We start from the raw sequence: 25,840 nt of genomic DNA, 5'->3' as shown, positions 1-25,840 counted from the left end.
TGGAATGTTCAAGTTACAGTAGGTCACACAGAGGTCAGTGAGGCAAAATGATGAAACAGCTAACATAAAATTATAAGTGGAAAAACAAAACCTTGAGATACACGGAGGTTAGGGAGCGGTCGGATCTTTTACATTCTCTCTTTGTTGTTTGTCTTTCAGGCAGGCCTTTTCCCCGTCCCCCCCCTCGTCGGGCACGGCGGAGAGGGCCGGTGACCTCGGTGTCCGGGGACTGCCCAGGGAGCACCAGGAACACACAGCATCTGGGAAAAGGAGGGTCCAGGAGCACCTGTTTTGAGCCAACCTGAGCCTCCGCCCCCACATGGTTAGCGAACCCCTGCCTGTGCATTGTCAGTGCCCCTGCACGCCCAGACCCTGCTCACAAGACCCTTCCCCCAGATCAGCAAACTGCGTGCTTCACATTCTGTTCTGCTCTGCTCCACAGAGCCTGGCAGTGGCTGCGTTTGCAAGCTGGAACAGCCTTTAGAAGTTTTTCCTTTTCTTTCTCGGCATCCGCTGATTTTGCAGATAAGCAACAACTTATTTTTCTTTCCTTAAATAGCTCCGGGGAAACCCATTCAACTGCATAAATAACTGTCCAGCCCGATACCGAGCTCAGATAACACAGTGTTGCCCTGTATCTCAGCCTCACATGCAAAAATACAGAAAGCCTGGCAGATATAACGAGTCTGAGAGGGGCTGCACAAAGCACACAGACCCAGCCAATATGTGCAGAAAAGAGTATCTTTGATTGTAATCATGTTTTGCAGCCTCTCAACCTGCAACCAGAGCATCAGTCTCTTCATGGCCTAATCCAACTCTGTGCGGTGGAAGATGAAGTCACCATTTTCAAAAGGAAAGAAAACCCGTTTACCTTTTGTGGCCTTTTATCCTTTTCCTAAAACATCACGGCAATTCATTGCTGCAAAACTCTCATGATGCAGAGCCAGCACTGTAGATAAAGAGCAACAGATGAAAAAGTCTTCAGAGGCCTGCTTATCTTTCACATACCAGCAGGCTTTCCATGAATGAGCTCCTGTGATATTGTGAGGCACTGTATCTGGCCTTCCTAGGGCTCGGCATAGCCGAGCTCAGCTCCAGCACTTTTGCTTCATGTGTAGCTTCTCTGACCAACGCTGCCTGGGAGGAAAAGTTGGAGTCATGGGAGTTCAAGGTCCTAACCAGGGTCAGGCTGTTTCCAATCCAATGAAAAGATGAGGAGAAGGAAAATCATGGCCACTGACCTTGCTTGGCAATCAACCAGCTCCATAAGCCCATCTTTCCCATTCATTTCACCAGCCCCTGCCAGCTGAGAGCAGATTGCAGCGATTACACCCTGACTAATATCCTACCTCCTTAATAAAAAGCAGACTGGAGGGATACAGCCCAGAATCTAGTGAGCTGACACCGTGAGACTATACCTGACTGCCTGGCAGAGCCTCAGTCAGCGGAAAACTGTGCTGGAGTCTAGCAGTTCCTCATGGCTGTTCCACGTACTGATGCTACTCCATCTGTGTGACACTTACAGAGTTATAATGGTCTATGGTTCACCGGGCTGTTGCCAATGTACACTGGTGAACAAACACAATGTCACTAATTGTACTCATTCACTGCAAACATGGAGAACACAAAAGCAGGGTGTTGACATCACTGTTCTGTATCCATTTACATAGGATTATTCATATATTATACATGGATATAAAATATCACATAGTATACACATAGTATAGTAGTTAATTATTCTTATTGTGCTTGAACAACTGTTTCTTGTACGGTACTTACACTCTGTGCAACGTTTGCACATACGGTAAGTAAGGATGTCTACTGAGCACAATAATAAAAAATGAATAATGAAAGCAAAGGGCTTGTCAGTCTCCCACAGCCCACAGTCCCCATTTCTCACACCGGCTCTCCCCATTCAGGCCAGCCCCTAATAATCAGGCATCGCATTCTGGCCACCCACAAGCCCAGCTCCTCTGTATGGACAGCAAATGGTCTATTGCATTCTTCTGAAACAATGGGCCACAAAGGATGAATCAGTTAATGTAATTACTGACACTAAACTTTTTTTTTTTAAATCCTCTTTAAAGAATAGGAAAATTCAGTCACTTGAATGAGACACTAGCGGTTCTGGAAAAGTTTAACCACTTCTTTTTCTATTTATAATTTTGTAGTGGACAGCAGATGAAGGGGGGCATACAGAGGTGGACAGTGCTGCTGACTCACACTTGTGGGTCTTTTCAAACTCTGTGTGTGCGTGTGCACCCAGAGATGGACTGACATCTGTCTGAGGTTGTTGTCCTGCTCTGCGCCCAGTGCTGATGGGATGGGCCTTGGTTTGCCACCCCAGACCCTCACCAAGACTGAGATGCGTTCAGATATTGGATGGTTGCTCTAGGCAGCCTCCACCATGATCAGGACACCTTAAACACTGAGGCACAGGGCAGACGATAAACACTGCTGACAGCACAGCTTCCAAGCTCCCAACCACAAGAGACACAAGCACTGACATTAAAAATAACATGAAGTTTCACAGTAATCAACTGGCAGAGCAAATCACAGGGGATACAGGAACGCCGTGGAAATTACAGTAATGGGCTGGGAACAAAGCAGCTGGGATTAGCTGACTTCTGTTTGTTCTTGATCCGAGTAGTCACTTCCTATAGCATCATCCAGAGTGGTCGGAGTAACCCTTTAATGTGATTAGTGGCGCAGTAGTGATTTTTTAAAAAGACAAGCTCTCCCAGCTCCTCTGCACTCTGAAGCCAAGTGGCTGGAGAAGAACAGAGAGCAACGCTGTTCACGAAGACAACGGATCAGTTACACAATAACACAACAGGACTGTCACATTGCTCTGTAGTGCAGCATCATCGGACCCAGTGGAAATGCTATACTCTGCTATTGCTCAGCTCCACGTGTTTCTTTTCTAAATCTATTGAGGGAGCAAACACCAGAACCACAGCCAGAGAAGCACCTCAAGCACTGCAGAGGTGTAGCTGAAATAAAATCAAATGTCAAAGCATGGTCTATTAATGTGGGAAAGTCATGCACTGACCTCTGCAAGCTAAAGAGAGATTCACACAAGCGCTGAGCTGCTTCTGGCCTGACGGCATGAGATGACACTTGCTCAGACTGTTGCCACAAACTCTCCCCACTGACGATTGGCAGCCCTGAAATCAAACCGCTACATCAGGAGGCTGGTGCAGGCTGCTCTGTGGTATGGGCACTGGAACGTACCCATGTCCGCCAGGGGCTCTTCTTCTAAATCATGTGTGGCCCCAACACATCCCCAAAGTCAGAGAAGCAACACTCTGGCCCTCCCTGATTTAGGGTCTCCGTGCTCAGTTTCAACTCTGGACATCACATAATCCCCCAAGTGACTGAACACAACTGCATGTTTAATACAAAGAGGTTACTGGTCTGCTTTTTACTCAAATTTGTAAAAAAGTGTTTTTAAGGAAGACTTCACTACGTCAAATAGATACATGCCTGACACATTCAAACGCTTGGTCTTCAACAGAAATAACGCCTAATTAAAAAGATTTTTAATGCAAATTCATCAGGCTTAGCTGAGTGCTTTTTGTGGTCTTCCAGATTAGATACTCAGGACTGATGCACACAATCGAATCCGCAGAGACGATGATATAAATACTCAACAGTAGCCACCAAGGGCGTGGTACCGCACAGACACTCACATCAGCAAACTCTCTGGGGCTCCTGCCCCCCCAGGCTGTGGGAACGAGTCCTTCATGAGCTTCCGGGCTGAGCCTCAGGATTGGGAAGCAGTGTGTGACAATATTTATGGAGGGCCCTGAGGATCCCAGCCATCAATTTATATATTTTCACATATTTGACAGACCTTAACAGATACCTTGCAAGAGATGTGTCCCCTGTCATATCTGTGATCCATGCAATCTGATGCCAGTTCTTGGCTGGACACCTCCCCAATCTTGCTGGTAGACATTTCCCTCTAGACCCAGCCCTCTTTAACCTGAATGTCTCCAGGAAGACAACCCTTGACAGGGGACACAAACTGGGCTGGAATAGGACATTTGTTGTCCAACATTGGTCTCCCTTCTCCTGCAGCTCAATCAGCACATTGGGGAGATGGCAGCCAGACTCAAGGTCTTCCCGTTTCCCTCACTTTCACTGTAATGTTTTTGGGGAGAGTGGAGAGGGACAGGGAGAGCACTGGGGCAGGATAGGCCTGAAGTAGGCTTGGGGAGTTTCCTTCTAGCAGGGCTTATTTGTTCCCCTTTTATTTTATTTTTTATTTTTTTTATTTTAGAGAACAAAACAAAACCATTTTACATATAAACCAGCATTATTTAGCCTTACTTTTACAATACACTTTCGACTATATATCACAAGCAAAAATGGTCTATTCCTGTTTGTTCCCCTAGTATTTAACACTTATATAACTTTTAAACAAAAATATATGCATTCCAAGTGAGGAAGATATATACATTTATGAATATGAAAGGGGAGGAGACTATATAAATGTACCTTATTAAGTTTCAGTTATTTTTTATCTCAACAAATTCCGACCTTAACAGTTTAATGTACTGAACCCATCTAGACCAATAATTGACAATCTTCTTCATTTGTAATTTTAGTGAAAATGTTATTTGTTCCATTATATATATTTCCTTTATTAATTCAATCCAATCATTCATTGTTGGTAGATCTGTGAGAAGCCACTTTCTTGTTATAGCTTTCTTCCCTGCTGATATAAGGATTCCAAACAAATATTCGTCAGTTTCCCTCCAATCAAAATCAAGTTTATCAAAATATAAAGCCTCAAATGTAAAGGGTACATTCCTTTCAAATATGGTTTCCCGGGCCTCATGTAACTCCTTCCAGAAAAGCCTTATTTTAGGGCAGTTCCAGAATATATGCCAATGATCACCTTGGTTTCCACACTGTCTCCAACACTTAGAGTTTTCCCCATTATGGTGCACCTTCTGACTCAGAGTAATCAAAAATCGAACAATGTTTTTCCAGCAAAACTCTCTCCATAAATGCAGGTTAGTACATCTCCATTGAAATTCCCAAATTTTAAGCCACTCTTCATTCAAATATCTAACTTCACTTTCTTTCATCCATTTATCTTTTATAAACTCTGTAGAATATGATTTCTTTTCCATAAAACTTTTATATAATCCATATATAATACCTTTACTTAATTCTGATTTGTAGGATTCTGTAACTACTTTCACTACCCCATCATTAACAATATCTAAATCTCCCCTTGTAATCTCTTTATTAAAATAGTGTTTCTCCTTTAAATATTGAAAACTTTGTAACTGATTCTTATCTACTATATTACAAAATGCAGTTATTCCTTTTGTGATCCACATTTTAAATCTATTATCAACTTTATTTGGTTTAAACTCTGTATCATACGCGCACCATCTGAGTATCTTACTGCCTCACCTAAATTATACTCTTTTGTGATCATATTCCATGTCCTTAGTTGAAACTTTATCCATGGATCGAATATTTTTTTCAGTAACTTTAATTCCTATTATCTAATAATGCCTGAATAGGGGGGCTATTTAAAAGGGATAATTCAAAATCTTTCCACCTGGCTTGATATTCTGGATTACAAAAAATAATTAGAGGTTTAATTTGAGGTTTATTATTCATAATAATAATCTTTCAAATTTGGTAAAGCCATACCCACTTTATCTTTTGAAAGTTGCAATGTTTTGAATCTAATTCTAGGTTTTCTCCCCTGCCAAATAAACCTAGAAATCATCTTATCCCATTCTGAAAATTGTTTTGCAGAGACTTCTACGGGGAGAGCTTGAAATAGGAAGAGTAATCGGGGCAGTAGATTCAGTTTTACAGATTCAATTCTAGAGCTAAAACTCATAAATTTTAGGTTTAGGATTAGGTTCCATTTCAGTATATCTGCTTTAATTTTAGTTATAAGGGGTCCATATTTAATTTTTGCTAATGTAGAAATATCTTTTCGTAAATAGACTCTTAGATATCTCATTGAACTTTGGTCCCACTTAAGGTGGTATTTGCTTTTTTAGAAATCGGGAGGGTTGTAATTAAAGGTTAGAATTTGTGTTTTTTGAAAATTTAACTTATAGCCTGCTAGCAAGCCAAAGCTATTTTAGAGTTTCATTAGTTCTAGAAATGAACTAGTGGGATCCTCCAGATATAACACTGCGTACAGTGCTATCTTGTGCTCATTCCCTTGTATAGAAATACCTTTTATTTTGCTATTTTGTCATATCCACTGGGCTAGTGGCTCTATATATAGAGCAATGGAGCAATGGAGATAAAGGGCAGCCTTGTCTAGTCCCTTATTCTTAAGTTTTTCTATCACATAAATAACCATTTATTTTGATTTGTGCTGTTGGTCTATTATATAAGGTTTGAATACCTTTAATAATATTTTCACAAAACCCAAAACTACCTAAGACCTTAAAGAGGTATTTCCAACTAACAGAGTCAAAAGCTTTCTCAGCATCTAGGCTCATCAAAGAAGCTTCTAAATTATGTTGATGAATATGGTTCATGATATGCAATGTCAATGTTATCATGGGTTTGCCTATCTTGAATAAAGCCTGTTTGATCATAGTGTATCAAATGAGGGAGAATCTTTTCAATTCATTTAGCCAGTATTGCTGTATATATTTTATAATCCACATTAAGGACTGAGATTGGTCTGAATGATCCACAATCTAATCTATCTTTGCCCTCTTTTGTTCCCCTTTTAATCGATATTGGACACTTCATAGGATTTCATTCTCCCAATTTTCCCCCACTTTCCTGCAGAGACTCAATCCAAGCTCATCTGCCCTCTCTGTCTGCTCGGAGGAACACAGAGGAGTACAGAACCCAGACACAGAACCAAGCCCATCAGGATCGGACCCTCTGCCCTCTCTGTCTGCCCGGAGGAACACAGAGGAGTACAGAACCCAGACACAGAACCAAGCCCATCAGGATCAGACCCTCTGCCCTCTCTGTCTGCCCGGAGCAACACAGAGGAGTACAGAACCCAGACACAGAACCAAGCCCATCAGGATCTGACCCTCTGCCCTCTCTGTCTGCCCGGAGGAACACAGAACCAAGCCCATCAGGATCGGACCCTCTACCCTCTCTGTCTGCCCGGAGGGCACAGAACCCAGATACACAGAACCAAGACCATCAGGATCAGACCCTCTGCCCTCTCTGTCTACCCGGAGGAACACAGAACCAAACCCATCAGGATCGGACCCTCTGCCCTCTCTGTCTGCCCGGAGGAACACAGAACCAAGCCCATCAGGATCGGACCCTCTGCCCTCTCTGTCAGCCCGGAGGAGCACAGAACCAAACCTATCAGGATCGGACCCTCTGCCCTCTCTGTCTGCCCGGATGAACACAGAACCCATACTCAGCTTCCACTGGACTCAGCCCCAGAGCCTGGACTGTCCATTTCCGAAGCTGCAAGGAATTTTATGACTTTTATGACTTTTTCAAGGACTTGTATGACAGAGGCAGCTGTGCAGTGCAGCGCGCCCCAGTACAGCAGACGGTAGCTTCGGGGGAATGGTGCGCTTTGGGCTGAAGCTGTTAATATGATTATGAAAAAGGGCTTCTCCATCTTCTTTCCACATGCTGTTCTTGTTACCCTGATAGCTGTCAGCAGGAAACGCCCACAGCGCTGACATTTTCACCGAGGGCTTAGAAAGAAACAATCTTCTTAAATGTGCAAACAAATGGTGAAGCCACACGGGGCCCAGAGCCTTCATCTGAAGCACTTTAAAAGAGCTGCGCCGCTGATTGATGCTGGTATCCAGCACTACGCCTGTCTGAAAAACCTCTCTCCCCACAGCACCCAGAGCACCGCCATAAAGGCCTGCCAGGTCACCCTCTTTAGCTATACAATGGTTATTCAATATAATTATTGCTGTAAATATATAATGTATACAGCATGTCCCGATGAAGAAAATGGTTCCATTTAGCAGAAAAACACCCAACCAAGGCAGCATGAATTAGCAATTGTGGTGGGAAGAAAAAAAATAAAATGTAATTTCTACAATTAGTTTAATGAATGGCCACCTATAGCCTTAAGCAGGAACGTTCAGTAATTTAGTCATTCCCAAGGAAAAACAAAAATCCTGCCTGAACAAGAGACCCAGCGCTTATTGTGCAATTATGAACAAGAATGACACAATCCAGAACATCTGCTTCTGTGTTATTTTTTTAATTAAGTGTTTTAAATCCTAAAGGGATTTGAGGGAATTCCTTGTTCTAATCACAGAAAAAAACTATTAATTGAACCAGAGCCTAAGGACACAGTCAATTTTAACCAAACTGATAAAATTGAGTTAGTGATGGACTGATGACAGATTCTATCAGCTTCCAATCAGCACACGAAGCGTTGCTCCTGAGACCTCTCACTTGCAGTTCGCTGCTCATCTTACTCTTCTTCTAAAGGTTCAAGGATCTTTAGGAGCCAAGTGAAAAGGCAGACTTGGAATTGAAGAGCACTGAGCTAAAGTGCCAGGGGTTCTGTGAAGACAGTAATCTACCAACCCCCTAACCCATGCAACTGACACGCCTACTTGATTAACACGCCCACCCAACAGACACGCCCATCATAGTGACACGCCCACCCAACTGGTACACCCATACAGATCATACCACCCACCACATTGACACGCCCACCCCACTGACACCACCCACCACACTGACACGCCCACCCCACTGACACCACCCACCACATTGACACGCCCACCCCACTGACACCACCCACCACACTGACACGCCCACCCCACTGACACCACCCACCACACTGACACGCCCACCCCACTGACACGCCCGAACAGATGACACCTCCCACTGCATTGACACATCCAACCCACTATACCCATACCGCTGACACCCCTGACATGTCAGTTCTACACAGAAACATGAGAAATCTGGAAGTTTGCAGCATAACACTTTTCTCCACAAAATACAACTGGTAACAGAGCACCTCAGCAGACATACTGAACAGATTATTGCACGTGATAAGAATTAACAGACAGTATGCATCTGTGATCACTTCAAAACCACTCAGGTGCCATAATCTGGGATCTAGTGAGCTGCCTGTCGCAGTAACAAGTAATCCACAGCTCTCCAAGGAGCCCCTGCTATAGAAATTCTCCTGCCAGACACTCCCCAAGGTGTCCAGAGTCACACCCCCCATGCCTGCGATATCACTCTCCACACCACGTCCCTACTCACACGGCCTGATCACACCCGTGACACTCACACGGGCTGGACCTGCAGGCTGAAAGGGTGACGATGATGCGATCCCAATGGAAAGCTGCCCATGTTATTTGTATTATGCAACAGGGAGGAGACACAGGCCCGGTGCAACCTGTATGTCACACAGCTGAAAGAGATTTTCTTCTAAATTTGGAAAAATATCTCTGAAAAAACATCTTTGGCTTCCTTATGGTTTTGTGCTACAGTGCAGGCAGCTGGACTCCGATGCCTCACTGGCATTAGTCTCTGTTGAGAAGAGCAGCCCGGCGAGGGGGCGGAGACAGACAGCCGCCTCCACACGCACACAGGGTCACATGGAGTGTCACCGGGCAGCCAGCAGGTGAGCCGCCTCAAACCTTCTAGCAGTGGACTGAGGTGAAGTGTAACAGCTAACAAGTGCACAGCCCGGCACCAAGGACCCGGGTCCGGTTCAGGCCCAGGCTGGCTGGCCCGGGGCCCGGAGGGGCTGCACCCCTGCTGTTGGCCGCGGAGAAGCTCTTATCACCGCTGTCACCGTCTGCAGCATCAGCTCACCTACCTGCACGCTAAATGGCTTTTGTGTTCATTACCTGGGCATAAGGGGCCCAACGCGTCACCAAGGCAACGACACCATCTTCATTAGCCCTGTGCCTGAAGGGATCAATTTTTCACACTGGCCTTCTCAGCTTTGAGGCCTGTTTTAAATACCTGTGTGGCTGTTTCTTGCTCATTTTAATTCCATGGATGAAAACCCTGGAGGTGACAAAGTCTTGTTTTGGAGTTCTGTGATATAAATGGGCATAAATCTATTAGTACTTTATATTACAGTACGATATGCTATTATTAGCTTGCATTGACAGTTCTGTTCTGTAATGAATGCGCCCGATTCAAGACAGCCACAAGAGAGACAGCATTTGCGAGTCTTCCGACGGGGTGAATTCGCCTCACTGAGGAAACTCATCCCCCTGCTGAAAGAGGCAGGGTGGGACTGTTATCCACAGCAAACTTTAAAAGCCATGATTGTCGCTATGTCTTAGTCACAGGCCAGAAAAGCCTTGAGTAACTTAACCACATCACTTAAACAAAACAAAGCAGGCACGCAGATAATGTGAGGGTATACAGACAGAAAGCAAATTCTGAAATATTTCAGCGATAAAATTATGGCAGAATTACAGAAAGAAAACAGCGGTTCTGAAAGGCTGCAGAGGAGCTGCAGTGCTGTTCATGTCTGTGTAAAGGCAGGAGTTGGGGCTCTCAGGTTTATTTTTCGGGGGAGCAGGTGTGGAAATGTTCCATTTTCACTGACCACAGAACAGGCCTTAACCACAGGCTAACCAGGAAAACTCAGGCAGTGAGCTGAGCACCGTGCTGACCGCTCCCCACACCTCAACTTTCCAAACCCTGAGGAACTCAGGCAGTGAGCTGAGCACCGTGCTGACCACTCCCCACACCTCAACTTTCCAAACCCTGAGGAACTCAGGCAGTGAGCTGAGCACCGTGCTGACCACTCCCCACACCTCAACTTTCCAAACCCTGAGGAACTCAGGCAGTGAGCTGAGCACCGTGCTGACCACTCCCCACACCTCAACTTTCCAAACCCTGAGGAACTCAGGTAGTGAGCTGAGCACCGTGCTGACCACTCCCCACACCTCAACTTTCCAAACCCTGAGGAACTCAGGCACAGCCCCAGCATCAGACTAACATCACGGCTCTGGAATCAGGACCTTGCTGTTCCTCGGACACCCCTTTATTCAAGAGCCCCTTTTCCTGCTCACTGCAGTGAGAAGGCCTTGAGGTTGTGCTGTGAGGAGCTCATCAGTCTCGTCCGAAATTCCTCAATCTCCTTCTGCACTACAGCATCTCCCAAGTAGGAGAGCAGAAGAATTCAGGCACCCCCAAGCAACCCCCTGCACTCCCTCAGACCCAGCAGAGACTCAGGGCTATAGCACAGTTTCCTGGCATCCTATGGCGTCCTGCCTTTCAACCAGGCGTGTGCAGTGAAGGACGTGAGGGAGTGTGGTCCCCCCAGGATCACACGACGACAGTGTTCATGTTACCGGCCCAGTCGGTTCTGGCCCTGTATCAGAAAAGCCCAAGATTCACCAGCACCTCCCCCTGCACTGGTCTGTCCAAAGGTGGTGGAAGTACAGTTCCCCCTCAGTGGATGGGTCCACTGACCATAGCCCAATTGACTGTCAGGACTCGCTCAGTTCCTGACTCTGACCAGATTCTTTGATGTTAACACACCCTTATCCCCAGCAATACAGAAACTGCTTCAACACCCCTTATCCTTTTCAGTTGGGTTTTTTTTTTTTTGCTCCCACACAAAAACAATCACAATCCATTGATTTTAGCCAAACAGATGTGGGGGGAGATCAATTCTCTAGAATTTGGACAACGACGGTTTAATGCCGCTTTCTATGCAAATGTTGTCTTTAACTGTCGCTCCCATTCATCTACAAACACAAGGCAGGAGTTTTAAAAGCAGATCTGTCGAGGCTGGTCGTGAATTAAATTAAATTGTCACAAGTTGTCATTTCATAAATGACGGGCGAACAGGTTTGTTTTTGTTGCATACAGTTAACAGTGTTGGTACGTTATTGCACCGGTAATATCAAGACCTCGCCTGAAAGCCTACCTTTCCCTGTCTTAATAAAGCCTGGAGACTGCTTGAGCACTTTCGCTCCAACCCAACACTGCCTGCTATGGGATCTTGTTTTTTATTTCCCTTTAACAATCCCGATCCAAACTCCACTGCCGTTCTCCGGCGAAGCAGAGAATACTCTACGGACTTTTCCTCTTTCCCTCTCAACCTTGGGCTCTCTGAACACGCCCGAACGCCTCCGAATGCAGCAGAAATCCGCTCCGAATCCCCCCTCCTTTCCAAGCGCTCCTTCTCGGTAGGTGAACCCATACCCGACAGCACCCGAGTGTTTCCGAATTCCAACGATTGAGCGAACAGGCGCTGCTGGGCGCTGTCCACCACCTCAACCGCCTGAAATCCTCTGATCTTCCCCTCACAAACGCAGAAGGGGCCCCGCTGCCATTGCAATACGGGCTTATTTTTACAATTGGCTTTACTACCGACAGGTACACACCTGCAAACTGAGCCACCGATTTACAAGGAACAAATGTGAATGTCACAAAAGGGGAAGAGGGGAACCCGTCTCGGGCAAAGGCACTGGGGCGGTTTTCAGCCGAGTACCCGCAGGCTCAGTACACAGTACCGTTATTTCCAAAATCCCACTTTGTTTCTAATCAGGCGCCATACATACATACGGTTCCCTTCAGACACAACAGATGTATGTGCTTCATTATACATCCACGTATTATTATTATTATTATTATTATTATTATTATTATTATTATTATTATTAGCGCGAACTAAACCAAAAATGGGCTAATCTAGCCGAGCTGTCCTGCTGGTCGCAACATGAGACACGAAGAAAAGAAATTAGAAGGCAGGCAGGAGCACTCGGCTGTCTTGGGCTGGGTGAGATTAAAAAATGGCCGTATCTGAAGACAGGTTCGGGTGCTGTTCTTCCACACACGCGAGTTCACACTCTAGTCTGCGCGCAGTATCTGTGTGGTTGTGTGCGATCCACACACAATACACTCCAATTTGCTTTTTACAATGGAAGCGCTGCCACCACCCCCGTGGCCGTTTTAATAGCTGGCGTGGGGGGAAAATCCTGAAATCTCCACTAAACGGGGCTTTAAATGGCAGATCTCTGCCCCAGTTAAATCCTTATTATAGGCAGATTTTTTAAATGAATGTGAGGGAGCTAACTCTCCAAGCCCGTGTCAGGAGATCAGGAACTGGTGGGGGATGAGCGCTCAAACCGAGGCATTAATCTTAAGAGAGAAGAGGTGCGCTCCTAATGGCTCTCCGGCGGGCTACAACCGCTCGCCTCCGCTCCACACGCACGGCGCTCAGTGGACAAGATCACACGCGAAACCGAGGGTTTTCTCTGCTTTTTCAGCACCATTACCGTGAACAGCACACGCATTCGTTCACGGCCAAGCCTCACACATTGCCAATTTGTCTCCGAAGCCTGCGTTGCTAGGTGCGCTCGATCGGTGCTAAAAAGATCATAATTCCTTGAAAAATATGGCGGACCTAAGTATTAGCCAACCGGACTAGGGTGAGAATGGACAGGGAGGGGAGGGGAGTCGGGGGGTGGGGGGCGATTGGTGGGGCGAAGAGAGAAAAAAAAAATCACAGCCCTTGTTAAAGGCGAAAAGACATTAACACCAGCCCACTTACTTCATCTGCTTCACGATGGTGCTTTTGCCTGATTCCCCTGCCCCTGTTGGGATAAAAACACAGAATAAAAAGGGCCGTCAGTGTTGTGTTGTAAGGAGATAAACGAGATTAGAGCCAGACGAGCAGCCGCGCTAACGCCGGGACTGCTCTCTCTCGCCTGCAGGGTCTGAATGGGCGACAGCCACAGTGGCCACAGCCGGGCTTGTCAGCGTAGCACAGCCTTACCTAGCAGGAGTAATTTCACATCTTTTGCGGCAGTGATTCCGTCTTCTTTCAGGTTTTTCTCGATGGCTTTGCTCCTCTCCAAAGCGGCTCTTTCCTCGGCGCTCAGAGTACATCCCATGGTTAGGAAATCTCGGCTCTCTTTTTCTTTCCAAAAAGACGCAAGGTATCAAAGCAAGCAATCCTCCTTTTTTCTGTTTCTTCCCTGTACCCTCTCTTTCTCGCTCGCTCACTCGCTCTCTCGCTCGCTCGCTCGCTCGCTCTCCCTCCGTCTCTCGGCGACTAACGCATTAAAAACCGGATCGACTACAGTTGGCACGGGTCTGAACAGGGCTGGGCTCTCTCTCTCTCTCTCGGGGGTCCGTCTGCTCGGTGCTCGGGCTGGGGGTCTCTAATGGGCGGCGGCGATGGCTGCGAGCGATCGCATCGTTCAGCTGTTCACAATGGAGAGGCAGGAGGGAGAGTGCGCCAGACTCAGTGCTCCCTGACAATTTCACTGACGTCAGAAACCGAGCGAGCATGCTCCGGCGAGCATCCTGATAGTACCGTTAACCGTCTCCATCCAGAGGGAAGGACCTCTCCCCTCCCTTCTGTCGCTGCTTCTCCTGTTTAAGGACGAGCTTTGAGGAGCGGGATCGCCCCCGAGTGACCCGCCTGTGCGAGTAGCCGTTGTCACTGTCGTTCTCTGAAAACTTCCCGAGTGTGCGGGTGCAGACTGGAGCTTTGTGCTCTATTGTGTCCAGGAAGGTGTCTGTGCAGGCCGGGCGTATTCGCACCGAGGTGTGGTCTAGCGAAGCTCTCTGGAGGACTTCGATTATTGACACGGGATATTTAAAAGAGAGCCCCCTTCTGTAGAGCGTACCATGACGACTATTGAAATCATTTCTTTATTTTGTTTTATTTCGAGTTGTTTAGTCAAGGGAGAATCGCAAAACCGCTTTGAGGTTTAGAAGAATTGTCAATTATAACTCCAGCTAATCTATTGCAGAGAGATCCCTTACTCTCAGCTGCGTTATTGTCGTGCTGTGCAGTCGTGCAAAGAGTAAACTGAAATGTACAAAAAAGTTGAGAAAGGGTGTAGCGCCCCCGAGTCCTGATCTACACGTAGGTCCATCGGTAATACCTTTCTAGAAACTCAGCCTTGTGGGAGTTTGCTCCCTCACTAAATCAAGTTTATTTTACAGAAATGGTCCGTAAAATTCTGCAGAAGTCTGTTACTAGTGAAATATAACCTGTTATCAAGGGATTCGCGCACCTTTCGTTCAGTCATAAGAAAATGACTGTACTGTGTGGCATCACGTGAGTTTTGAAAGCTCAAAGCTCATCCGATCGCTCTGCTCGAGGACAGAAAGCGCACTTTGACCTCTCCTGGCTGCGACAACGAACACGCGCACTGGAGCTACAGGATTACTGCGGCTCCGGGATCAAGTGCTCGGCCTTAAATACAAAAGCGTTTGTTTCTGAATGAGAGGAGGTGGCACTTTTTTAAGACAGGCAATAAAATGTGACTATTCGTGTTGTAACTCTATGGTACGTGCAGTCTTGCCTACATACACGAACACACTTAACTGATGTAGAACACCTTTGCATGCTGGTTAGAGCTCTGGACTGACTCCTTCTACAAGTGCTATTCGGTTCAGTAGAAGCATTTTCCCAGAGAAAGTGATGGTTGTGCGCACGAAGGAAGTGGCATTAGTTAGCTTCGCCATCTTAACAGCCACCATTTACAGAAATGCAGGAAGGCCTGCTTTGTTTTTCTCCGTTTCCAAAGCTCCCAAATCGAATCCCATTACATGGTCATGACACACGAGACTAGTCCCCAACCACTACAAATCCACAGAAAAAACTAATCAATATGTTTCTAAAACATGATCCGTTGTGTCCCAGAAACCTGGTGCTCCTCTCCTCATGGCCTGAAGACGACAGATTGATTAACTTAACACCTGTAGGAGAGTCTGCTATTGCTGACAGGACTTCTAGATACTATGCGTGCTTACTGCTCTGCATCAGACGCACTACCTACAATATGTAAGACCAAAATGAACACAGCATGAGCTAAATTGAGTTTGATTTATTTTATAATTGCCTGTTAATGAAAACAGTCCCCACACAACTCTGAAAGCCATTATCTGTCTTGTCAAAGTTTGAAGTGAAACAAGAACTCTACTTCTGCTTCATAAAAGTGATATTGTAATAAACAGCACAATGAATTTTCCTTTTAACTGCTCAAAAATATGCTGTTGGGAGATGTTTTGTGCTGCAGAATCTGCTCTGTAATACATGATCTTTCCTAAGCAGATTTGTTCAGTATGCATTACCAGACATATCAAAATCCAGGGAGCCCTTGTCTGTCCAGGCTGCGGGGGAAAACTGTATCCGTTTCTTCATTCATCTGGAGCAGTTTAATGACCTCCTATTGCTGGGAGTCTTTCTTTTTCAGGATGATACCAGATCGACACTGAAATGTTTTCTCCTTCGACCTGATTGCCTCCTGTGTGTCTGAGCTGCCGGATTTAAACTGAGAGAATTCTGTAGTCTATAGATCAGGGTGTTCAGGCTTTGTACATTTAAAATAGCATCTCTATAGTATTAGGACATGAAGCTGCAAGCACTGTAAATTGCATGAAAGTCACAGCTCTTTCTGTAATAGTAACTTAAAAGTGCACCTAAAAACTGTTGAAAACTGTCCCGAGCCATGAATGTCTGTGCAGTGATTACCTGTGTAGTTTGAAGCTGTGTCATCATTCAGAACCCAGTAGATTCCACATGTGATCTATGTACTGTTGGTCTATGTACAAGAGAGAGGAGACCCAGGGAGTTATTAGCCCCAGTGTTACTTCTGTCTGACCGAGTGTGTGATTGGTTAATTGATGAATTGCACAATCATGAAAAAAAGCCATTGTAATGCACATGCCAGTAGTAAGCCTGGTTTCAGACTCCTCCCTAGCCTTCCCAGAGGGCACGAATCCTGCCAGCTGGCCATCTTTCTTCCTCCTGCCCCTCCCAGGCTCTCACACGCGATCTGACCCCCTCGCAGGGCGGCCAGCCTGCCTGGGACCCGAGTGCCCTGGATTTCCTGTGGCCAACCAGTGTGAAGCTCTCTAACCTTCACACCAAGCAGCTAGCATTTGTTTAAACAAGCTTCGTCTACTTCTCTTTCTTATTATTATCATTGTTATTGTCACCATCATCAGTGTTGGAGAAGTAAGTTTGCTCATGTAGCACTTTGCAGTCACAAGGTGCCTGGGTAAGGTAATCATTTAATTTCTGGATATCACATATATCTACATCTGGCATTTTTGTATAAGCTTGGGCTTACCTACAAGCCCAAGTGAAAAGATTCAGGATATCAGACTACGGGTGATCAAGACGTTAAGGAAGCAGAAGGAAGTGATGCACAGTAGTGCACAGAGCCGAGCCCAAGGCTGTCCCCTGTGCCCAGGCCTCACTCTTGTCATTGCACCACACTCCGAGAAGTTCCCCTGGCATCCCAGAGCAGGCTGGGTAATGGCACTGTGGTAGGCCAAGCAGAGACCCGTAATGAACCATATGGGTAAGGCTCTCTTAATGACAGCTGCCAAGCCTATACCACAGTGGCATGTGAAAATAAATGAAAATGCATAAAAAAATCAGAGAAAGGCCATTTATTTTTACTTTCAAGGAATGGTAGAATAAATTGAAAACAGGATGGACTTGATGTTTAAAGAGTCTGCAGTTAACAAGAAGCAAATAATGCACTGTTGTTATATCTAACAATACCTTAAAAATACCACTATACCTACTATTTCTAATAAAACTGATTAAACCTATTCTTTGCACTTGAGCCACGTCTTGTTTTTAGTGGTAAAAGCTAGTCTCCAAGGCTGCCTGGTGCTTGGAGTATATTCAAGGGATGTCAGTGATGAGCAGGACAGACAGATTAGTGTAGCTCTGGTCACCAACAGCACAGGATCCCTTAGCTGCAACACCTTTCAGCTGTCTGGGGTTTCCATAGCCCATCTAAAGGCAAAGGATATAAAACAGAGGTCTCAAACCCCACCAGAGCTCTCAGCTACACAGCTAGTCTAATTATATCATTGGCTACAACACTGTAACACTTCGGCCCAGATCATTTGAGGTGATCTACACTTTAGTTAAGACTAACTTTAAAAGAGTGAATGTGTTGAGTGATCAGCTGTAAATGACCATAAGAAAAACCTTAAGTAAAAAAAAAATAGAGTCTAAGACTCACTGCGTTCAAGAGTCCAGGCTTTGTAATCCAAAAAAAGCTAAAATTTAATTTGGTGAATTAAACTGATTTGCACGGCTTTCACTAAAGAAAACAATACCTGATATTAATGTGGTTCACAGAAAGGCATCACTAAATCCTAAATCCTCCTCATTCTCCAGGAAACGAGTCCCCGCCATTCATGAAAAAACAGTTTCCTTAGTAAGTCACCTAAATATAAATTGCCACGTTTGCAAATAAACTGCATTAATGCAGTTTTTGTCTGTGGACATCTCACAGGGTTGCCACCTAAGAAGTCTCTGCAGTAAAACCGAGCTAGACCGACCAATCCAAGAGCTCTCTGGGATAGCTCTGTGCAGAAATGGGTCAACATTGAGACGAGGAATTCTCACACTTCACTGGTTTTCTGAAATTTCCTTATGTGTGTATATACTGTACTATATACTGTCTATATAGTGCATAGATGTGTGTGTGTGTGTGCCAGATTCAGACGTCTTTTACTGATTTTGTTTCTTGAAATATTCCAAAATAAATATCCTACACAATAATTTGAAAGCTCTTCTAAGGAAAAGCTTTCATAGTCTTATTTCCGGATGCTCCAGGGACCTCCGCGCGATGAGACAGAAACAGCAGCAATACTGTTCAAGTTTGTCACACTCCAGTGCAAGGAGCTTGAGTTTTCCAGCCGTCTGTCTCTGCACAGTGTGCACAGGATCCACAGAGACAGCAGGGCACAAATGCTCAGCACCAGTGTCTGCAGTCACATGTGGGAGACACCCAACAACCCTCAGTTCTCTGCACTCTCTATGGCGGTGAGACGGGAGAGAATTCGGGATGGCCTCAGAGAGGTGAGTGTACCTGTCTGACATGACCTGGGAGCTGCAGAGGTAGAGGTGCTGTGGGTATTTAGCGGACTGTGGCAGTGTCTGTGATGAACAAGCACTGCTGCTTACTGTGTAGCACCAGGTGCTGTCTGGTGTCTGTGGGACGACAGACTTTCTCTGAGGAGGGGGGAGTTTATTTTGTGCTTGTGAGACAGGTGACACCCCCCTGAGCCCTGCAGGCCACCGCAGACAAGACTTAGGCTGTAGGCGAAGCACCACAGTTTAATGTTTAAGCAAAGCAGACAGATTCAGTTTCGAACCTTCCACAGATATTGGTTATACTGCTCCACCCCTGGCTTCTTTCCAGCTTCTCCCTGCCCTCCTGCTTGTGTGTGTCAGTAGGAACTGAAGGAACTGGGGGGAGAAACACTCACTCACCACACATCCTCTCAGAGCAGGTCAAGCACACAGGATGCTAACACAGTCCATAGCAGGTTTTCCTGAGCAGAATACCTTCATTTACATTTATTCATTCACATCCTCTGCCACACTTTGACCCACTGTATCTGCGCATGGTGATGTCTGCTGTGCTACTTGTCCAGCATGACTGCACTGACATGAAGGCAGAAAGCAGGGGCAGGAGCTCTCTTCTTCCCAGTCTCCCACAGGAAGGGCTGCTCTGAATACACAGGGCACGCCCCTTCTGGGAAATGGCCGCTCAGTCCTCTTTATTTAAGCATGATGTTTCTGTAATTGACAGTCTGTCGGCAGAACACTGGCTAGGTAAGAACTGGGCTGAGCTGGGCCGAGCTGGGCCAAGCTGTGTGAGAAGAAAGGGGGTGGGATTTGGGGCGGTTGGGCTTAATTCCATTTCCTGATGGTGCAGCCATCAGAGAGAATTCTGATCTACATGATACGAGACTGAACACATTAAAAGGACCGTCAATTAAAGGAGAAAAAAAGCAGAGGCGGATTTCATGTTAAAATGGAAAACGAAAGAAGAAAAAGCACAGCGTAGTGAGAGTGGAGGTGTGGCAGCTGAGGGTGGGGCATTGGGGGCTGGAAAGAGAGGAGAGGAGGGGCACAGGGCAGGAGAGGGCTGGGATAGAAATGTCCCGGGAACACTGGCCCGGAGCGTGGGTATGAAGGGCTAAAAAGGGGTTAAAATGAGGAAGATCTTCCATACACAGTGCTTACTTACACATGTCAGGCTGTGTAACAACAGCTCATGGATATACAGTTCTGGCTGTGCAAAGTAGCTTATGGCCACCAAAGTTAATGCATTCATGTTCGCTCTGAGATTTTAAGTGCACTAAAAACATAGCTTATAAAAGACAGGTGTTTTACAAATGATCTGAGAGCTTTCAAAATGCTATTGACACACTCACACACAATATCAGCAGGCTGAAGTCTTTTCATCTGAAAACAAAGTGAAATAGGGTGGTCTGGACGTTTTTAGGAACCGAGACGAGTGTGGGCGAATCTTTCTCTTGGCAGACATCAGAGTCCATCAACAAAAATCTGATCAATCTACGCGTTTGTGTGTGAAATGCTGCCACTGATCTTTCTTCATGAAGGTCCCTCTCTCCAGCTATTGGCCAATCAAGAAGAGTCGGGGGTTCAATCTGGCTCAGCTGAGCCGAACGGCATTGGAGTCTGTTTTCAGTTCCCTTGAATTAGAGTGCCGCACCTGGAGAGAGAAGATGTGAAAGACAGCAAACACAGAAACTGTAAAAAGGGAGGGACTTACAGAAGGCCACAAGGTCCTTGGCAGAGCAGAGCCAGAAACAAGAACACTATTGATCTGCCTTTGTTTGCTCGGGCTTTGTTACCACAGAGGAGATGAGCTGCGGCCACAGCAGCACTTCAGAGCCGGTGCAGCCTCAGGTGCTGCCCCCTGACCTGCGTTAATTACAAAGGGAGGCGCCCTGTGACCCGGCACTGAGACCCCATTCTGTTCCCACACTGACTCCTTCTCCCAGGCCTGTGGGCAAAATTCAGTGCACTGGCTGGTCTCCAAAGCCAAGCTGGCAGAATCATTTTCATCCTGCTAGCATGCTTGGGTTTGCTGTTCTCTCCATAAATATGCCAGTATTGTGACTGTGTGTTACTAAGCACTAAGTGTATAATAATGTATTAAAGAAAAATCAATCCAGAAATGGATTTTAAAGAACATGTGGTACTGAACTCATTTTCCTGCAACCTTTTTGAAGCTTTATAATCCCTCATCTACATCTGGAATCAAATGCCTTAAATTTGGCTTTTAGAGTAACAGGGAGAGAAGTGATTTCATTTCAATGTACACATATTAAAAAGCATTTGTCATGGACAACAAAAACGAGGAATTTTGTTTCATTAACAGGACATGTGATCCAGCTCTGTTGCTACAGACAGGCTTTAATCTCAGAGAGCCAGAATGTCCTTCACTAACATTTTAACCATTTCATGCAAGAAATGAAAGGATGAGATCCTTTGATCACTTATCTGCCATCAAACAAACAAGCTTTATGGTCAAATGATCTTTGTGTAGCCTTATGTTCTTAAGTAAAAACTTGCAATGCATGTAACCTATAAAGCAGGTGTTGTTCAGACATATTTTGGTGAAAAATGAAAAACTGAATTATGGTGCTGAATGCTGCTGTGCAATATGCCTTACAACAGATGTGAGATTTTAATTCTTTTAACACAAACATAAATAATAATGCTTAAAAACAAGACATGTTTTTCCTAGCATAAACTCATATTTTTGTGCAAATAATAAGAAATATCTTTCTCTGAGAACCTTCTCAAAATCCCATGCCTCATAATCCCATAAAACCTTAAAAAATATGGGTATATAAATCCTTTTAAATCCCTGAAAATACTGAATGCATGCTCATTTGGAGAAATAAAATCTGAATAATCCCAACTTCACCATCCTGCACTGAGTTTCTATACCTCTGCTGTTGGACTGGCTGTCCTGCGACAGACAGGTGTTTATCTCAGAGAGCCAGAGTCCTTCACTGGCACTTTAAAGTTTCAAAAAACTTAAATCCAAAAGAGCTGAATGTGATGATTGGTTTATCCGGAAACATATGAATAGATAAATGCAGCTAACTTTGTAAACCAAGTTACTGTATAGATTTTTATGTAATGCCTATTTTCTATAGGGTCTCTTCAAGAGAACATCAGTCATGTGATTTCAGGCACAGCACAAAGCTCAGTCACTGTGAGAAACAGCTCTTGCTACAGTATTTCTCCTTTTCCTGTTTCTCTTCTTTTCTGCTCTCTCAGAGGGCTGTAGGAAATCATGACACAGCAAGGGCACAGCTGAAGACACCTTGGAATTGGCAGATTGAACGTTTAAGCGATCGTTAATTAAAAACATTGTACCAGAATAACCTATCAGAAATAAGGAACTGAATTCAAAGCACATGAAGTCTTCAGAAGGAATGTTGAAGCTCCAGGCTTTAGTGTATAATCCCGATGTTCCCTTGTGATAGGACAGTTTATCAGAGTGAATTTGAAAGACTCAATTGGTTTACTGCACTTCCCTGTGATGAACATCATGCCCTCTACAGTGATTGTACTGTGCTTTACACAACTGCCTCTCTGGTACAGAATCAGATTAGATGATGGCCTTCGTCATGTTTCCTGATTCTGACAGATCATTCAAGCCATAAACACCAAGGAGCTCCAAACAGCCAAAGAGGACTTAATCCCCCCACTCTGCTCCTTAAGACACTGAGAAATACACTCCGGTATTACTGTAAGAGCACTGCGTTTCAATAATGCATCGGTCTGAGTGAGAACAGCCCATCAACAAAATGGCTATGCCGACTTCTTCATGAATAAAAGAAGAGCATTCACCACCGACAGCAGGTTTGTGCATTCACTCAGCAGACATCCCAGCACCTAAACAAGAAAGCTCAAATTATTAAAAACAGAGGAAACAAAATCTTATACAGATAACAACATTTCCATTAATATTCTTTTGATGCATCACATGATCACTCTCAATCTGTATGATTTTCATTGGCACTTACACAGTTCTGTTTTGGTTTCACCAGGTTCATAGTAAACGCAGTTTTGCTGCGATAGCATCAAACATGCTATGTAACCAGCTGGGTGTGGTCTCCTGTGGCTTCTGTCAGGCTTTACTCTACCTCCATTCTTCCAGCACTATTTCCTTTGCCTGTCCACACTAGCCCACAGGAAAGGGTTACAAGGGCTGGCACAATGCATTCCTGGCCCAGTTCTTTCCTCAGCACAGCCCTGCTTGGGTCACATAGGACATGAGCCATGTACAGACCATTGTCATGTCAAGTCATGTGCCACATCGCTTTCTGCCATACGGCGTCGCGAGAAACCGGAGCCTACCCGGCCAGCAACGAGCGCGAGGCAGGGTACACCCTGGACGGGGCGCCAGTCCATCGCAGGGCCAGTGCAACCAATCATATATGGGGAGGAATTGGAGGCCACAGTAAAGGCCAAGGGGGGCAATTTGGTCCGGACACTGGGATAAGTCCCTACTATTATCGAGAAATACCCAGGGATCTTTAATGACCACTGAGAGTCAGGACGGCGCCTGCTACTTGTGCCCCCATCACGATACTGGGGCATTAGGACCCACACAGACTGCAGGGTGGGCGCCCCCCGCTGGTCCCACTAACACAACTTCCAGCAGTAACCATAGCTTCCCAGGAGTCTCCCATCCAGGTACTGACGAGGCTCAACCCTGCTGAGCTTCAGTGGGCTGCCAGTTGAGAGGTGTGCAGACCATGATCAGTAAAACCTTGTGAAGTGTTGGGAGATCTGGGAGACTTATCTTCACTTTTCAGTGCACTCTGCCTGGATGGAGTGCAACGGCTGTCTTTGACCCCGGTTTTCTAGTTCCTGATTGGTTTGCTTTCAGTTGAGCTAAATGCTGTTCAAGTCATCTGGGACGTGTTCTGATGGGGAGGCAGGATGGACGAAGATACATTTGGTTTCAGGAAATATTCTGATGGGAATGGGGAGTTACTTTCCTAACGCAGACTCTTTTTAAAGGGCCAACCTCTAGGTGAGCTCAGCAATTTATATCATAACACAGTGCTGAGAAATGCCAGGGACATCAAAGCTGATTTCACACACCCTCTGCAATCTCGATTCGCAATGCTCCCATCAGGGAGAAGGTATAGGGGACCGAATTCAAATAAAAACATTTATAAGAATCTTTGTCCCTTGTACGATAAAACTGCTCAATGAATGAATGTAGATGTAGTGCCCCCACTACCTATTTATTAATTTATGTATCACATATTGTTGTTGTGATTTAATGTGATTTCATGTGACTTGTATGTTATGCTTGTGTGTTTTGCAATTTTATGGGAGAAACCAAGGACAAATGTCCACGGTAGTGGACAATGAAGTATCTATCTTTCTAACAATACTGGAAATTAAGGCTAGGTTCATCCTCTTTCCATTCTCTGTTATCTACATTAAAATCCAGGGAAAGCAAATGGATGAATATCTGAATGAATCAAAAAATCATTATGTTTATTTAAAAAACAAACACCGCCTGTGAAAGATTTGTTTCATTTCCTAATGGATCATGTATCTGTTGAGATTAGCATCCTTCCAAAGTGCAACATGCTTGTGAGCTGTCATTTGAGCACCAGCATACCATCTCCTGAGCTTAAGCCTGCTTTTAACTTCATTAATAACGAGATTGTGAGGGCCCCAGAGACTGCGGATGGCCCCTTGTTGCCCTGTCCTGTTCCGCCTTCCTGTTGTGTAATATTCCTGTGGAGTAAGTCCAGCCAAAGACTAGAGCCCTCTCCCCCCCGCCACCCCGCTGAACTGTCAGGGCCTCGACATCTGGGAAGGGTTAATTAATTATATAACACTTATATAGCTCTTTTCTGGACACTCCACTCAAAGCGCTTTACAGGTAATGGGGACTCCCCTCCACCACCACCAGTGTGCAGCCCCACCTGGATAATGCGATGGCAGCCATAGTGCGCCAGAACGCTCCCCACACATCAGCTATCAGTGGGGAGGAGAGCAGAGTAATGCAGCCAATTCATAGATGGGGATTATTAGGAGGCCATGATTGGTAAGGGCCAATGGGAAATTTGGCCAGGACGCCGGGGTAACACCCCTACTCTTTTCGAGAAACGCCTTGGGATTTTTAATAACCACAGAGAGTCAGGACCTCGGTTTTACGTCTCATCCGAAGGACGGTGCCTGTTTACAGTATAGTGTCCCCGTCACTATACTGGGGCATTAGGATCCACACAGACCTTAGGGTGAGCGCCCCCTGCTGGCCCCACTAACACCTCTTCCAGCAGCAACCTTAGTTTTTCCCAGGAGGTCTCCCATCCAGGTACTGACCAGGCTCACGCCTGCTTAGCTTCAGTGGGTTGCCAGTTGTGAGTTGCAGGGTGATATGGCTGCTGGTCTGGTTGACCAGACACAGCACTCAGAATATTAACCAGGACCTCTGTCCAGTGAGGAATACAGAAATCCTCAGTGCCGCCACTGGACATCGCGTGACGCTGTGGACACAGGACCTCAGAATTGTCAGAGCCAGACAGACCATTTTCTTAATTAACATGGTTTCCTGAACGATTGGCTCAACTTCAGTGCAAAAGATTGCATGGGGCTGCAGCTGCAAACAAGAACTCAGCCAGTAAGCTACTGTCAAGCAAGGGAGGGTCTGTCCAGCTCACTGCCTAGAGGCCTTTCCTAAGAAGGTCCACAAAGGCACTAAAGAGGTTTAATAAGGTGCTTTGTGGCCACACTTATGTATTTCATCTTCGCCTGTTTGTGTAGGAACTTCCTTCACCCACTAATACAAGACAACAAGAGGATACCAGATGAATGAGGGGGTGCCACATAATATCTGGGTGTAAATCAGTCCTCCACGTAGTCCTGCACAGAGACCCCACAGAGGGTAAAGACATAGGGATCCCCAAAGTGACCCTACTGGGTTTGAAAGTCCATCTGCGCTGACAGATTTCTCACCCTGCCCCGTGCCACAGCCCTTCGCTTCTCACTAAGGACCTCTGTGAACTTCATCTCCTTTCAACAGCATTCTGACTCCTG

At 45.6% G+C, this 25,840-nt stretch overlaps 1 protein-coding gene across 3 annotated transcripts in view; it reads right to left on the bottom strand.

Annotated features, from left to right (window-relative positions):
* gnao1a (guanine nucleotide binding protein (G protein), alpha activating activity polypeptide O, a) overlaps positions 1 to 14,383 on the bottom strand; it is a 96,818-nt gene extending 82,435 nt beyond the window's left edge. The window contains exons 1-2 of one of the 3 annotated variants that reach the window (XM_088613981.1): positions 13,724 to 14,383; positions 13,499 to 13,541 (exon numbers count right to left, since the gene is read on the bottom strand). In XM_088613981.1, coding sequence (XP_088470107.1) covers positions 13,499 to 13,541; positions 13,724 to 13,841 — 161 coding nt within the window. In that variant the 5' untranslated portion in view covers positions 13,842 to 14,383. The remainder of the gene's footprint in view (positions 1 to 13,498; positions 13,542 to 13,723) is intronic. The other 2 variants (XM_088613982.1, XM_088613980.1) reach the window with 2 other exon arrangements.
* Between the last annotated feature and the right edge of the window lie 11,457 nt (positions 14,384 to 25,840).

The sequence above is a fragment of the Lepisosteus platostomus genome, chromosome 20 (assembly GCF_059453375.1).
Source record: "Lepisosteus platostomus isolate fLepPlt1 chromosome 20, fLepPlt1.hap1, whole genome shotgun sequence".
Classification (NCBI taxonomy): Eukaryota; Metazoa; Chordata; class Actinopteri; order Semionotiformes; family Lepisosteidae; genus Lepisosteus; species Lepisosteus platostomus.
The sequence above is the reverse complement of the archived record's forward strand: the minus strand, read 5'-3'. Positions and strand labels throughout refer to the sequence as shown.